Raw genomic sequence first — 16,934 nt, 5'->3', positions numbered from 1 at the left:
TGGAGGCTAAACACTGTGCTGTTAAATAACCAAGAGATCACTGAAAGAAATCAAAGAAGAAATTTAAAAATACCTAGAAACAAATGACAATGAAAACATGATGATCCATAACCTATGGGACGTAGCAAAAGTAGTTCTAAGAGGGAAGTTCAAAGCAATTCAAGCTCACCTCAAGAAACAAGAAAAATCTGAAGTAAACAATCTAAACTTACACCTAAAGGAACTAGAGAAAGAAGAACAAAACCCAAAATTATCAGAAGGAAAGAAATCATAAAGATCAGAGCAGAAATAAATGAAATAGAAATAAATAAAACAATACCAAAGATCAATAAAACTAAACGTTGATTCTTTGAGAAGATAAACAAAATTGATAAACCTTTAGCCAGACTCATCAAGAAAAAAAGGGAGAGGACTCAAATCAATAAAATTAGAAATGAAAAAGAGGACATTACAACTGACACTGAAGAAATACAAAAGATCATAAGACACTACTACAAGAAACTATATGCCAATAAAATGGACACCCTGGAAGAAATGGACAAATTTTTGGAAAGGTACAACTTTCGCAAGTTGAAACAGCAAGAATTAGAAAATATAAACAGACCAATCACAGGTAATGAAATTGAAACTGTAATTAAAAATCTTCCAACAAACAAAAGTCCAGGACCAGATGGCTTCACAGGTGAATTCTATCAAACATTAAGAGAAGAGTTAACAACTATCCTTCTCAAACTCTTCCAAAAAATTGCAGAGGGAGGAACACTCCCAAACTCTTTCTACAAGGCCACTGTCACCCTGACACCAAAACCAGACAAAGATATAAGAAAAGAAGAAAATTTTATAACCAATATCACTGATGAACGTAGACACAAAAATCCTCAACAAAATACTGGCAAAGAGAATCCAACAACACATTAAAAGGATCACACACCATGATCAAGTGGGATTTATCCCAGGGTTGCAAGGATTCTTCAATATGCAAATCAATCAATGTGATACACCATATTAACAAATTAAAGAATAAAGACCATATGATCATCTCAATATATGCAGAAAAAACTTTTGACAAAATCCAATACCCATCTATGATAAAAGCTCTCCAGAAAGTGGGCACAGAGGGAAACTACCTAAACATAATAAAAGCCATATACAACAAACCCACAGCAAACATCATTCGCAATGGTGAAAAACTGAAAGCATTTCCTCTAAGATCAGGAACAAGACAAGGATGTCCACTCTTGCCACTATTATTCAACATAGTTTTGGAAGTCCTAGCCACAGCAATCAGAGAAGAAAAAGAAATAAAAGGAATCCAAATTGGAAAAGAAGTAAAATTGTCACTGTTTGCTGATGACATGATACTATATGTAGAAAATCCTAAAGATGACACCAGAAAACTACTAGAACTAATCAATGAATTTGGTAAGGTTGCAGGATACAAAATTAATGCACAGAAATCTCTTGTATTCCTATACACTAACAATGAAAGATCAGAAAGAGAAATTAAGGAAACACCCCCATTTACCATCACAACAAAGAATAAAATACCTAGGAATAAACCTACCTAAGGAGGCAAACACCTGTACTCAGAAAACTATAAAACACTGATAAAATAAATCAAAGATAACATAAACAGATGGAGAGATATACCATGCTGCTGGATTGGAAGAATCAATATTGTGAAAATGACTATACTACCCAAAGCAATCTACAGGTTCAATGCAATCCCTATCAAATTACCAAAGGCATTTTTCATAGAACTAGAACAAGAAATTTTACAGTTTGTATGGAAACACAGAAGACCCCAAATAGCCAAAGGAATCTTAAGAAAGAAAAACAGAGCTGGAGGAATAAGGCTCCCTGACATCAGACTACACTACAAAGTTACAGTAATCAAGACAGTATGGTACTGGCACAGAAACAAAACTACACATCAATGGAACAGCACAGAAAGCCCAGAGATAAACCCACGTTCATACAGTCTCTTTATCTTTGACAAAGGAGGCAAGAATATACAATGGAGAAAAGACAGTCTCTTCAATAATTGGTGCTGGGAAAACTGGACAGCTACATGTAAAAGAATGAAATTAGAACACTCCCTAACACCATACACAAAGATAAACTCAAAATGGATTAAAGTCCTAAATTTAAGAACAGACACTATAAAACTCTTAGAGGAAAACATAGGCAGAACACTCTTTGACATAAATAATAGCAAGATCTTTTTCGACCCACCTTCTAGAGTAATGAAAATAAAAACAAAAATAAAGAAATGGGACCTAATGAAACTTAAAAGCTTTGGTGCAGCAAAGGGAACCACAGACAAGATGAAAAGACAACCCTCAGAATGGGAGAAAATATTTGCAAATGAAGCAACCGACAAGGGATTAATCTCCAAAATATACAAACAGCTCATGCAGCTCAATATCAAAAAAACAAACAACCCACTCAAAAAATGGGCGGAAGATCTAAATAAACATTTCTACAGAGAAGACATACAGATGGCCAAGAAGCACATGAAAAGATGCTCAACATCACTAATTATTCAAGAAATGAAAATCAAAACTACAATGAGGTATCACCTCACACCAATCAGAATGGTCATCATCAAAAAATCTATAAATGCTGGAGAGGGTGTGGAGGAAAGGCAACCCTCCTACACTGTTGGTGGGAATGTAAATTGGTACAGCCACTATGGAGAACAGTATGGAGGTTCCTTAAAAAACTAAAAATACAGCTACCATACGATCCAGCGATCCCACTCCTGGGCATACACCAAGAGAAAAACATAATTTGAAAGGATACATGCACCCCATTGTTCACTGCAGCACTACTTACAATAACTAGGACATGGAAGCAATCTAAATGTCAATCGAAGGCTTCTCTGGTGGCGCAGTGGTTAAGAATCCGCCTGCCAATGCAGGGGACACGGGTTTGAGCCCTGGTCTGGGAAGATCCCACATGCCGCAGAGCAACTAAGCCTGTGTGCCACAACTGCTGATCCTGCGCTCTAGAGCCTGTGAGCCACAACTACTGAGCTCATGTGCTACAGCTACTGAAGCCCATGCACCAAGAGCCCATGCTCCGCAACAAGAGAAGCTACTGCAATGAGAAGCCCGCGCACCGCAACGAGGAGTGGCCCCCACTCGCCGCAACTAGAGAAAGCCCAAGCGCAGCAGCAAAGACCCAATGCAGCCAGAAATAAATTTTAAAAATTGTTTGTAATTAATAAAAAAAATGTCAATCGACAGAGGAATGGATAAAGAAGATGTGGTACATATATACAATGGAATATTACTCATCCATAAAAAAGAACTAAATAATACCATTTGTAGCAACATGGATGTACCTAGAGATTGTCATACTGAGTGAAGTAAGTCAGGCAGAGAAGGACAAATATCGCATGATATCACTTATATGTAGAATCTAAAAAAAATGGTACAAATGAACTTATTTACAAAACAGAAGTAGAGTTAAAGATGTAGAGAACAATCTTATGGTTACCAAGGGGGAAGTGGGGGGAGGGATAAATGGGAGATTGGGATCGACATATACATACTACGATATATAAAATATCCATGGGAAAAATTAAGAACCTGAGTTCCTAGTAAGTCAGGAACTGACCACATTAAGAATCCTTGACATTTCAGAGATCTCAATCATTATAGCATATAACTTTGAGGTTGACTTCAGCTATAATACAAAACTTCACGATAATAAATGTGTACCTTTGATAAATTTAGATTGCATTTTGAAGTAAAATATGACAGAGCCTGTCTTTAAATTAGTAGTACAGTACCATTCAAAATGATTCAAACTTGGAGACTATTTTATTGTTCCTCAAGCATTCATTCAACTGGTATTCCGTGAGTACACAGAACAGAGGTAGTATTTGAGAAAGTATACCTTATTATTACCTTGATATATTTAATATCATAACTGTGAATTTAAATATAAGAAGAATTTGATATTTATTAAATTAACTCAATGCTCTGATTGAGATTACTGTATCTGAACTGAAATGTTCAAAATATAACACTAAGTAAAAATATAAATAGTATAAATACTAAATATACTATTTAAAATACAAGCATAATACTAAAAATAATACCATATTTTTAATATCTAAAAACTTTTAATTTGATCACTGGAGGTTTTCTGGGGTTTCATTTTGAATTAAAACCAATTTTCATTTCCTTTCTCACTTGTGCTAAGATGACTTTGCTTTAGGTCTGGGCCTTTCTTTATTCAGAGTTCTTGGTAAAGTGTGCAGAAACTCCAGACTCAGTGCCCTAAGGTGCATCAGAACAAGACTAAAGGACCAAAGAAATCTCAAGCAGAACAACAGTGATTTTACTTTCAAAGTCCTCTGTTTGAATGTTGTACACGTTGAAAAAATGGTATAAACTTCATCACTAATGCTACTTGGGAGGCAAGAGGGTGTACTAGAAAGTACCCTGATTTAAGAGACAGGAAACCCAGTTCTAACTCTGGCTTTACTAACAACTAGCAGTATGACCCTTGGTATGTTTAAAGTTCTTTGGGTTTAAATAAGAAAAATGGGCTCATATTCTATGATTCCAGTTGACCAAGAATCAGCTACTGATCAAGAACAATATACAGAAATTCAAGCCATGTAAGGATTATTTTTTAAATTTTAGTAATGTATCTGTATATTGAGTACTATAAATTTTTTTTTCAGCTCTGTTCAGGGCACTTTGATTGGTGTTATGAGAGAAAAAAAAGCCCCATCCCTCCCGCTCTCTTGAAGCTTACCACTCAGTTAGTTCACGCTTTCCTCAAGCCTCTTCCCATGCTGCTCCCTTTCTTTCAGCAGAAAACCTTGCATCCTAATTTAAAGATAGAATTAAGCTTAGAGGTATAAGATACCTGACGTCTAAAGCCATTCTTAGAAACTCATCTCCATTTATAACAAGCCTCCCTTTCCTCCTCCAGTTTGGAAGAAGGTTCCTGGCACCTGTTCCAGTATAATCCTGCCACCTGTGCTTTGGTCCAACTCCTCCCTTCCTCTGAGCTTCTAAGCCCAGGCCCTTCCTTATTCTTTATAATGGCTTTTTGCCTGAGCCTAGTAAAGTGTTTAAGACTTATAGCAACTAAAACACAACCTAGGTATTCTCTTCCTGACTAGGTACTACTCATTCCCTTCCAAAGAATAGCCCATGCTTGCTGTTTCCACTTTCTTACATCTCACCATGTGAGGGAAGATGAACTGCTGTTGCCATTGTGTCAGCTGTCCTGTTGGAGGTCCCACAGACTGGATTTGGCTGATTGCATCTTCATGGTGATATTAACTCATCCTTCTGGCCATTGTCTTTCCTGTAAACTGGAATTTTGTTCTAAAGGCTTAATTAGATTCAGATGCAACATTTTGGCAACATAGTTTTTATAAAAACATGAATTTTTTTGTTGTTATGTTACAAGAAAGGTTGTGAGGCTTGAATCTGCCTGTGCACTCTACAGGCAGGGTAAACCCGTATTTGGCACGTGGCTAAATTTCATCTCACTCATTCTAATCCATTCTTGGCAGGCTTCTGCTTCCAAGCAAAGATTCAGATTGAAACTTCTTTGCAAAATACCACCAATGGCAAAGATTCAGATAGAAACTTCTTTGCAAAATACCACCAATGACCTTCTAACTGCCAAATCAAATTTCTGTGGTGTGACATGGTTGACCATACCCTGAAAGTGACACAGGGAAGACGTGTTACTGAGTTGATCACTGCTGTGGGAGACTGGGGGTTCAGTTCAGCAGGGGACCTTCTGATGATCTATACAGAATGCATTTCAAAATTGGCCCTTTCTTAAAGTCGGGATTCTGAGGCATGTATCTACCAATTCCCAGCCTCTGACACATGAGTACTACCCTGGGGTCATTAACGTCCCCTCAAACTCCTGTCCTGTGGTTGCAGGATCCTTCAGAGGAAGCCTTGAGGCAGAAAAACGAAGCAAAGTAGCCTATTACCATGGCCTGAGAGTGTCCATCCTAGTTGCAGCTGGGGTCAGGGGTTGGCCATGGGATACCACATGCATCCACTGGTGTCTCCAAATCTGATCTGACTCCTGTATTTTCAAACTCATTCTTTTTCCTCTTTTTTAATAATAGTGGGAGAGTCGTTGGAGTAGGAAATGAGTAAGAGGGCTACACTGGCGAGTTCCCAGAGGAGAGATGATTGGAAAAGAGCTTGGGCACTTAGGGAGAGGACCCTGACTCCGGAGGCTTAATTTCTGTCATTTCTAGGAATACTTGGACTGAGACAGAACTTAATGGCAAGGATATGACAAGTGTTTGTGTGTGTGTGTGTGTGTGTGTGTGTTAAAGGCACTCAGGAATGCATTTGTTTGTGAAAAATCATTATTCAGCATTATATGCAATTTAACTTTTGGCTGTGAATTTATTATAGAAGGAGGGTTAGGGAGATCTGAAATGACCATCAGAGCGATAAAGTTCGCATGTTGTTGTGAATTGTCTACATTTGAATACAGGAAGCCTGGGCACATCTCTATTAAAATCTATTCATTTATTAATCTGTTTAGTAAGAGAAACCCTGAGTTTTAGCTGGACACATACTACCCATCTAATGACAATATTTCCCAAACATGCAGCTGGATGAGGTGATATGATTAACTTCTCCCCAGCAGAAAAATGGCAAAAGTAGTGTAAAAGTCCTTAAAAAAGGAATTTTTTGCTCTCCATTTCCTCTCTTTTCCCAACCCTGCAGGCTGCAACATAGATATAATCCTGGTGAGTGTGCTTCGTCCATGAGGATGAAGACAACTCATTAGGAGCTGGCGGAAAACAGTGAGGAAACCTGGGCTCATGGAGAACCACACTGAGCCAGAATCGCCCTGCCAACACTTAACAGCTCACTTCTGGACTGAATGGAGAGAAGCCAGTTTCTGTCTTATATTTTAGGGTCTCTTTGGTACAGAAGTTCGGCTTGTACTCTCACACGATATGGAAGCAGAAAACTTAGGAAACAGCCCGTCGTCTTTCCTTTCTCATACTCCTTTCATACTTCCTTTCCCAGCTCCCTCATCTCTAAACATACAGTAATAGGTCCAGCTCAATCTCTTTAACCCCTCTTATACTTGTCCCTTCTTCATCAAGCCCACAACAACTGCCCCCATTGAGGGCTGCAGTCGTCTGGACTACATCTGCCTTCCTTTAACTGGTCTTGCCCCCTCCATTTTGCACGGAGAGGAGTCTCAACAAAACATTCAATCACGTCAAGTCCCTACTTAAAAATTCTCAACGAATTTACACTGTATGCAAAAAAAGTCAACTCGTTGGGCGTGGCATACAGTGACTTCAAGATCTGATGCTTAAGAGCTTGGCCAGCTTGTTCTCATCCCAAGTTTCCCCTCACATCCTAGGATCAGGTCAAAACAAAATACACTCTGTAACCTGAACATTCCCACCTTTGGAACTGTACTGTCTTTGAAGAGTCTGCCACAGTAGGAATTATAATCCTCATTGAGGTAATTTCCTTACTTGTCTATCTTCCTCAACATTTCCACGTTCCCAACTTCATCTATTACAAGTGACTCAAATTGGTTATTCAGAATCCTAGGTACCCCAGGAATTACCTACAAGAGATATTAGAAAATATTGCCTTTTTCCACTGGGGTTTCTAAGCTGGTAGGATGTGGGTCTGGGGAGTCCTGGCAATCATTTTGGCTGCCATGTGATAAAATCTAGCCTGACAGATGGTACAGCAGAGATTGCTATTCATACCACAATACCCTTCCTTAGCATTCTACATGAAGGAACCCTTGAATTTTAATAAGATACGTGTTGGCCCAGAATAAAGGCTACCTTTCTCAAGCACACATATAGGTGTGGACATAAGGTCAAGTTCTGGCCAATGTCATGTGACCAGAAGTGATGTGAACAACTTCGCTCACAGGGGTCATGCCCCCGCCCCCTTTCCCTTTCTCATGGCTGGAATATATACATGAGGGTGAACCAGCTTGGACCACGTGAACCAGGACAATACCCTAAGGGTAGCAGAACGGGAAAACAGAAAAGCGTGGGTCTCAGGTGACTTCCTAGATCAGGGCCTACATAACAGATTAGACATTTATATGAGAAACTTCTATCTTATTAAGACAACTGAAGGGTCTCTCTGTACATAGCACCACACCTAGATCCTAACTAATGTAAGAAGTGAGAGGAAAACATTGCCCCGTGATATCTTCTCTGTACAAAGAAAGCCATAAGGATATTAAGACTGGATCAGGCTGTGCCTTGAAGTGACAGCCATTGCTATTTGCTAGTTTCCCCAGAATTAAGGAATAGTTTGCCCCCGTGCCCCTGCTATATTCCTGATTAAGACATGGTAGTTACAAGCAGCTAAAATTGCTTTGGAGGAGAATGTAAAAGGTTGACTCTGTCATAGAGAGGTGACTGCCCACAGAGTAGCATGGTTTCTGAGAAAGTATGCCTCAGATATGGAGGGGAATGGTATGCAACAATACTGTTCCCTACACCCTGTGTCTTGGATGGTGTTGAGTCCGCAGGCTTAAATAAGTGAAGAACAGCAGCTGATGGAATGGATCTGGGTGACAAAATGGCCCAGAGTCAACAAGAGGGCATAAAAGGTATTGCCTATCTCGTACTTGAAGACTTGGCAGCTTCTATGAGCACTATCTTGTTTTGCTTTGTTTTGTTAAAAAAAAATTGGTTTGTATATATTTAACAATCTCTATGGTTATAAAAATACCCTATCAATTAATTCTCTTAGGATTGCTCGTTAGCCACATTTTCTATAAACAATTTTGCTTCCTGTACTTTCTTGCTCTATCATATTTGCTATAATAAATATTCTTTTAAAGTTATGATGAAAAGATGTTGAAATTTTTAAGCAGGTAAGGGAGAGATCAGAGGAGAGGACAGAGAAAAGTAAAACAGCTAAGAAGCAAGCAACAGATTTTAGGTTTTCAAAGACAAGTAAACTTTCAAGGGCTTCCCTGGTGGCGCAGTGGTTAAGAATCCGCCTGCCAATGCAGGGGACACGGGTTCGAGCCCTGGTCCAGGAAGATCCCACATGCCGCAGGGCAACTAAGTCCGTGAGCCACAACTACTGAGCCTGAGCTCTAGAGCCCGTGAGCCACAACTACTGAGCCCTCGTGCCACAACTACTGAAGCCCGCGTGCCTAGAGCCCGTGCTCCACAACAAGAGAAGCCACCGCAGTGAGAAGCCCGTGCACCGCAACGGAGAGTAGCCCCTGCTCACAGCAACGAAGACCCAACGCAGCCAAAAATAAATGAATTAAAAAAAAAAGGCAAGTAAACTTTCAAGTTTAGGGGACTGACACAGAACTGCAAACTTTTTATATTTCCAATTCATGAATATTAAAACAATTTCAATTAAATAATTTTAGTTTACAACTCATTATGTTTTATATTTTTTCCTCATTTCAGCACAAATTGGTGAAAATGACATCAGACAAAACACTGGTTTCTAGTTTAATGAGCAGTGAGTAGCAAATTTATATTTTTAAATTATATTTTAAATAGATTCCATATGGGTAGATGCCCTTTTCCAAGCACCTGTTCACCTGCTCATTATGAGATAAAGAACTCTTGCAGTTTAGATATCTTGCAATTTAGATATCTAATGAACAGCTGTGATGTCCCCAGTTTGAAACACCTGTAACCTATAATTTACTTTAAATCCTAATATATACACAGCCTTCCTAGACAATATTCATATCACATGTATGTATAACACCTCAAGTTTCAAAGCTTCCATATACACTAGCTCATCTGACCCATTACTTTATTTTTTTTTAAAGTAACATATTTTATACACTTAAAAAATTGATTTACTTAAATTTATTTATGTTTGGCTGCTTTGGGTCTTTGTTGCTGCTCGCAGGCTTTCTCTAGTTGTGGCGAGCGGGGGCTACTCTTCCTTGCGGTGCGCGAGCTTCTCATTGCAGTGGCTTCTCTTGTTGCGCAGCACAGGCTCTAGGCGCGCAGGCTTCGGTAGTTGTGGCTCGCGGGCTCTAGAGTGCAGGCTCAGTAGTTGTGGCGCACGGGCTTAGTTGCTCCGCGGCATGTGGGACCTTCCAGGACCAGGGATCGAATCCATGTCTCACTGGCAGGCGGATTCCTTTTTTTTTTTTTGCGGTACGCAGGCCGGCCTCTCACTGTTGTGGCCTCTGCCGTTGGGGAGCACAGGCTCCGGACGCGCAGGCTCAGCAGCCATGGCTCACGGGCCCAGCCGTTCCGCAGCATGTGGGATCCTCCCGGACTGGGGTACGAACCCGTGTCCCCTGCATCGGCAGGCGGACTCTCAACCACTGCGCCACCAGGGAAGCCCTGACCCATTACTTTAAATCGCTTACATATACTTAACTGTCCTTATGTTAATCATCATGAGGAAATTTGAAATTCACAAGTGTGAACTTTGCCTTTGTTCTGAGGTACCCATTAATATTCACATCCCTTTCAGATGGTAAATGTATATGATTGCTTTAGCTCTATTTTAATAATGCCCTTCCCCCCTTACAAACATTTGAGCAATATATCTTGTGCAAAATGCTAATTCCTTTTTGTTGAAGTGTTCTTGGAACTGTCACAGTGTTCTTACCCTGGGTGTGTGGATGAGCTGCAGAAGTGTCATAATACCTTTGAAATTATGAAAACATAAACATGTATATTTTTCTGGGGAATGGGTCAAAAGCTTTCATTAGATTCTCAATAAGATCCAGGTACAAAATAGAAAAAAAAAAAAAAAACACTGCTCAACTAGAGGAGATAGAAGGACATTAAATTTAATCCTAAACCCAAGTTAAGTTATTTTCTAAGTTAGTCTTATATTTTATACTTTTGAAAATACCAATGCTAATCGTTTGAATATTTAAATTATCTGAAATAATTTGGGTTCTCTGAGCTTTTCAGACTTCAGGCAGACAGAGACAAAAAATAAGATCATTCTAAGTCTTACAAATAGTAATCCTGCAAATGACATTACATTGAGCATTTGCTAAAATTTGTGTCAATTCACTGTAAAACTGAGACAAAGGTGCTTTCCTGTGATGAAGGGATTTCAACACTGCTACTTGTGTCACTCACTATGTAAGCAAGGGTTTTGTACATTTAGCAGAAACTAAATTAAGAGGTCAGAAGGCCTGGGGTTCTAGTGCCAGTTTTATTTGTAACTAACCATGTACAAATCACTTATCTATAAAATAAAGGTTAACATCTATTCCCTAATTCACAAACATATCATGAAACCAAAATCCTTTCTAAGAAAAGCTCTTTGTAAACCAGTATTTTCCTACTAATTAGCTTATACCTAACTCAAAGGTTGAGAATGACACATCAGAGAATCTGTCTCTTATCGACTAGTTGCATACCCTAATTCTGTAGATGGATAATGTGGTTGGGATCAGCATTGTCCTATTTCAACCTTACAAAACAAAAAGCTATCCACGAGAAGTTATTGGTGAAGAAAAGTTGGTCAAAAAATACTATTAAGATACAGCTTTCCATGTTAAGAGCAGCGCTTGTTGACACCCCTGATATGGAACAAACAAAACTAAAGCATGTTTGCTGTTTTGAAGGAACACATGCTGCTAGGGTAAGAATCTTATTTCACTAAATAATGTTGAACAGAAATGTCCTGTGGACTCTTCAGGTGGCCAATCAAAATGGCTAAGAAAACATTATTTGTGTGTTTGGCTTTTTTAAACCCTTTTCTCTCTCCCTCCCTTTTCTTATTCAAAATTCTGTTCTCCATCCCAGAACACACACCTCAGTACTCTGCCAGTGTGAAAAAAATGTTAGCCATTTGGTCACTAGAGAATAAACAAAGAAGAGGAATTAGCATGTTACTGAACAAAGATTCAAGAAGATAAACTAAGTGGGTATAGAAAAATTTATAGAACATAAGCATCTGTATATATACACCATTTATCATGTATATGTATTGTGACAACCATATGTATTAACAGGCCCTCAAAAGTAAGCACCTATATGTTCTCGTATTTAACAATGTCAATTTTGTGCAATTTAGTCTCTACTTCTAGACCTTCTCTTATTACGGTGATACAAAACAAACAAAAAACAGACTGGAGCATGGTTCACAGAGAAATATAGGACAGATACAAATAACCTAATAAAATAACCATGTACACCACCGCTTAGGGAAGTATTTTAGAGGAAACATACTTTCACTGTTGGCCCCAAACGCTATCATCCACTTAATGTTCTTTAACTGTCAACTTTCAACACAAAAATACTACCTTCAAGCTGATAATCACAGTGACTTACAAAACTGACAGAAAATTTCAACGCTACATAAAACAATTCTATACACAGCTTAAAGTTTTAAAGTTCTTTTCTGGCACTTGATTTTAGAGTTGAGAGACACAATATCTACTACTGATCTCAATAAAACACTGTTTTTAGCTTATACATATTTTCAAAACCAGTATCACCTCACAAAAGTCACTTCCTGCTAAAGAATCCTCTAAGACAAACAGCAAAACTATACAGCCAACATATTGTAGGAAAGCATATAAACTTTTTAAGACAAGGCATGACCAACGGATAAAGATTTACATTACCCAATCACATGTCCAGTGAAAAAAACGATTGCTCCTCTGATTCAACGAAGTATGTATCAGATATAGATGAAAAAATATGGCAACTTACCTATTGTTTTTGGTTTAGAAGGGTCTAAATAGTTGGTGATACTACCAGAATGGATCTTTTTTAAGACAGAAAAATGGTCATATTTAGCAAATACACATTTTATATTCCAAAAATAAAAATGAAATTTCTTTTAAAACAGTGGAATCCTGATTTTTTTTTTTTTTTTCCTGCGGTACGCGGGCCTCTCACTGTTGTGGCCTCTTCCGTTGCGCCGGACGCGCAGGCTCAGCGGCCATGGCTCATGGGTCCAGCCGCTCCGCGGCATGTGGGATCCTCCTGCACCGGGGCACGAACCCGTGTCCCCTGCATCGGCAGGCGGACTCTCAACCACTGCGCCACCAGGGAAGATCCTGGTTTTTTTTTTTTTTTAACTTTCTGTGAGTGCTTAAGACCATTCTGCACATTATCAAAATGAAATTACTCTTTAATAACCTTAATATATATGTCCAATTTTTTTCTTTGCAGAAGAGAAGAACACCAAACCAAATTTTAACAAACTGTATTAACTTAGAATGCTAAAAACTGACTATTTGAAAATTTGGGAAATCTACTACTTTCATTATTTTGAAGGAAGATATAAACCTTCAAAACACTACCAACAATTTCTAGTCCAATTTTCTATATAAAAATTAAAAAGCTAACTTCCTCACAACACTAAATAGAATTTAAACACTAACTAGACTAAATTAGATAATGAAAATATAAACAGTGTAACTAACCAAAACGATTCACTGGTGCAACAAATACTTGAACAAAGAAAACCACCAAGCATTCTAATCAATTATATGGTTCATTGTTTTGCATACTTTAATCTCGACTTTCTGCACAGTAAATTATTATATAGTTGATTTCATGGACTGTTTAAACTTTGTAACATTACGGTAGCAATTCAGACATTACCCTTTCTAAACCAAATCTGCAGGCCTAATCAATTTTATTTTTTTTCAGGAAAAGAAATGGACATCTTTTTAAGATATATTCCATAGCAGTAGAAACATCTTAGTATTTCAAAATATTTACAAAGAACCCTGCTGATCCTGTGCATTTCGTTGTGGCGCTACCTGTACCCAGACTTCATCATCAGAAAAAGAACTTGAACTTCCTGACTCAGAGTCCAGTTCACTGAATCCATCTAAGTCCCATTCAGTACTAGACTCACTCCGTGCATCATCTTCCTCAGTGATGAAACTCTGACCAGGTTCAAGGCAGGAGGGATAAACACGGGCACAGAGGCAAATAAACCCAGAGTCAAACTGCAAAAGACCTAGCATGGTACCTATATTAATCCACTGGTCTTCCCTAGTATCATATTCATACACAGTCACCCGGTTTTTTTTCCATTGTGGGGTTGTAGAAGTGATGAGGAGCAACTTTTGGCCATGATTGACAATCTGATAGTTGTGGGTCTCAGAGTCCAGGGGAATATTACTAATCCGCCTCCATTCTCCCCTGGCTGGGTTATACACCTTCATGACTGGGATGTCACAGATACAATAGATCTCATCATTGAAGACACAGGCTTCCTGAAAGTCACTGCGTTTAAGAGAAGCACAGTTCAGCCACATATTATGGCTAGGATCATAGCAGAGCATGCGCTTACTGTTCACAGCATAAAGATAGTTCTGAACCACTATTAGTTCAAAGGAATAGAAGGAATGCGGTACAGGAGCCACTAAGGCCCACTGGTTCCTCTGGACACTGTAGCATTCCACTTCCTTTAATTTAACTCCAGTAATAGGGTCTCGCCCACCCAAAATGTAAATGTAGCCATTGAGGTATGCCACATCCATGCCCTCACGGCAGAGCAGGCGGTCAGCAAGTTGCTGCCAACTATTCTGGGCTGGTTTATACACCCAGAGGTCTTTCCTGGGCTGGGCGGCCAGATAGATGTCATGGTCTGGAGAGACACAGACAGCTGAGGAGGTGACAGTCTTAGTGTGAGCCAAGCTGGTCAAAGGTGATGGCATTGTGTAAATGTCCCCTGAGTACGGGTCATAGCACAGAAAGGGATCTCTGGGATGTCCAAAGAAGATCACCATCTCCTTGGCACACATACCCAGCCTCTGAGGTGGATTTTCTGCCACGGATACAACAGAGCTGCAGCCACTGCTGCTCTCTGGCTTGGGCACCAGAGACTTGTACAACATGTCACCATACCGCATCTGCAGGGCTCCTTCGATAAGGTCCAGACAGTATTTCCTCACAATGGGCTTGGTCAGCAGTCCTTCCAGGTAATCCTGATCTTCCTCGGTGAAGTGTGTCCAGCGGACACACTTGAAGACTTCTGCAGCGCTGGGACCCCGCTCCTTGGGAGCCGCCTCCAACCACTGCACCGCCACGTGGCACACTGTCCGCTCACTCTCGACGTCTAGACTGTCCAGGCGCAGAACGGCCAGCAGCTGGGCCAGGGTCAGATCTGCCAGAGACTCCTCCCGAATCGAACCCATGCGGCTGAGCTGCTTGAAGTTGTGGGCTATAAACGACTGGGCCTGTGATCGCAGCTTGTGATGGTCGAAGGCGTCGGCGAACTTGAGGATGGCCGTGCAGTTGGCCAGATCAAGGCGGCGGGCTAGGAAGGAGGCACAGGCTTCACGCACATACTCCAGCTGCAGCATGTCGGAGGCGGCGTACAGGCGCTGCACGTTGGCCTCACTTAATGACACACGACCCGTGTAGCAGTAATCGACCAGCACCTCGAAGGACTCGGCATCCACGTCGTGCATGGTCACGTTCGTCTGGTGACTCTCGTACATGCCGCCGGTGAACATGCTCTTGAAGTAGGGACACGCGGCAGCCAGCACGTTACGGTTGCAGGAAAAAAGGCGGCCCGTGCCAGGCCCGCTGCCAGGGGTGACCACCTCGATAGTCACATCACAGAGCAGCCGCGCGTCATAGAAGGACTTGAGCTGGGCCAGCAGGGCTGCGGAATGGGCCGTGTCCTTCAGCTCCTCCGGGCCCGTGAAAAAAGCCGAAACCGAGGGCTTGGAAAGCCTCTTGGGCCGCCTTCCGCCGCGGGGACTAGCGAGGCGGCGAGAGCGCGGAGCTTCTTCCCGGGACTGCATGGTGGAGATGCTGGCGGGGAGCTGAGGACGAGTACGGGTGCAAGGACCGGGCTCTGGCGCCTCCTCACCCTCTGCTCGCTGACGCTAAGACCGCGGTGTCCCTAAAGAGACTGCGCGGGGGCCGCGCTAACTTAACTCAACCCTACGCCGCGGTGCCGCCTCTCTTTAACGCGTAGACAGTGCCTCACTCACCCGTTTCCAGTTCCGCGCCCTTTCTCCGCCTCAGCTCGCCCTCACAGTACCTACTGGCTGGAACCGAGCGATTTGCCACCGCCGCGCTGGCAAAACCGGTAGGCGTCCAGGAGAACTACGGCTCCCAGGTTGCCTTCCGCGCCTCGAGGAACGCCGGGGCCCTCCGGCCTCTGCCGCTTAGGCGGCTTCACGGAAACCGCTTTGCATGTTGGGAGTAGTAGTTCGAGTAATATCGCGAGGCTTCTGGGGGAATGACTGCTTTGACTAACAGAATTAGGAAGCATTTATTCTCCTGGATTTGACGGTTTAGAGCTGTGGGTTTGAACTCCACAGTAGAAGCCCCGTTTTAGTATTCATTAGTTGTGTAACTTTTCTCTGAGAACTTTTCCCTCTTTGCAAAATGGGGATAATAGTATTTCATAGGATTGTGTGAGGATGAAATGAGATAAACTGCAAAGGACCTAGAACGCTTCAATAAATATTTGTTGATTAGAATAATTAAGTGCTTACACTGGGCCCAAAATGTAAAAATTCAATAGGTGTTGGCTTTTCTTTTAGAATTTATGAAAAATGAGGCACGCACTTAGCTGAAACCATGAACAATTTCTGCAAAGAAAACTTCCAGTGTTTAATGTTGCTTCTTTTCAAAGGTTCTGAAGTGTATTACAATATTATTTATTTTTGGCTGCATTGGGTCTTCATTGCTGCACCTGGGCTTTCTCTCGTTGCCGCGAGCAGGGGCTACTCTTTGGTATAGTGCGTGGGCTTCTCGTTGTGGTGGCTTCTGTTGCAGAGCACGGGCTCTAGGCACGTGGGCTCAAAAGTTGTGGCTCACAGGCTGTATGTAGAGCGCAGGCTCAGTAGTTGTGGCGCACAGGCTTAGTTGCTCCTGTGGCATGTAGGATCTTCCTGGACCAGGGCTCAAACCAGTGTCCCCTGAATTGGCAGGCTGATTCTTTTTCAAAATAAATTTATTTATTTATTTATTGGCT

The 16,934-nt window shown here is 41.0% G+C and overlaps 1 protein-coding gene across 1 annotated transcript; it reads right to left on the bottom strand.

Moving 5' to 3' along the window:
• Nucleotides 1-13,044: 13,044 nt before the first annotated feature.
• Nucleotides 13,045-16,108, bottom strand: KBTBD7 (kelch repeat and BTB domain containing 7). The gene has a single exon (XM_081214670.1). The coding sequence runs from the start codon at nt 15,748-15,750 to the stop codon at nt 13,705-13,707; it is 2,046 nt and encodes a 681-aa protein (XP_081070796.1). The 5' UTR covers nt 15,751-16,108; the 3' UTR covers nt 13,045-13,704.
• Between the last annotated feature and the right edge of the window lie 826 nt (nt 16,109-16,934).

Source organism: Mesoplodon bidens (assembly GCF_964165515.1).
Source record: "Mesoplodon bidens genome assembly, chromosome: 17".
Classification (NCBI taxonomy): domain Eukaryota; kingdom Metazoa; phylum Chordata; class Mammalia; order Artiodactyla; family Ziphiidae; genus Mesoplodon; species Mesoplodon bidens.
This window is presented reverse-complemented; position numbering and strand designations above follow the sequence as displayed.

Excerpts from the sequence above, each read along its gene's own strand:
- KBTBD7 (XM_081214670.1), bottom strand. The coding sequence starts at position 15,750 with ATGCAGTCCCGGGAAGAAGCTCCGCGCTCTCGCCGCCTCGCTAGTCCC.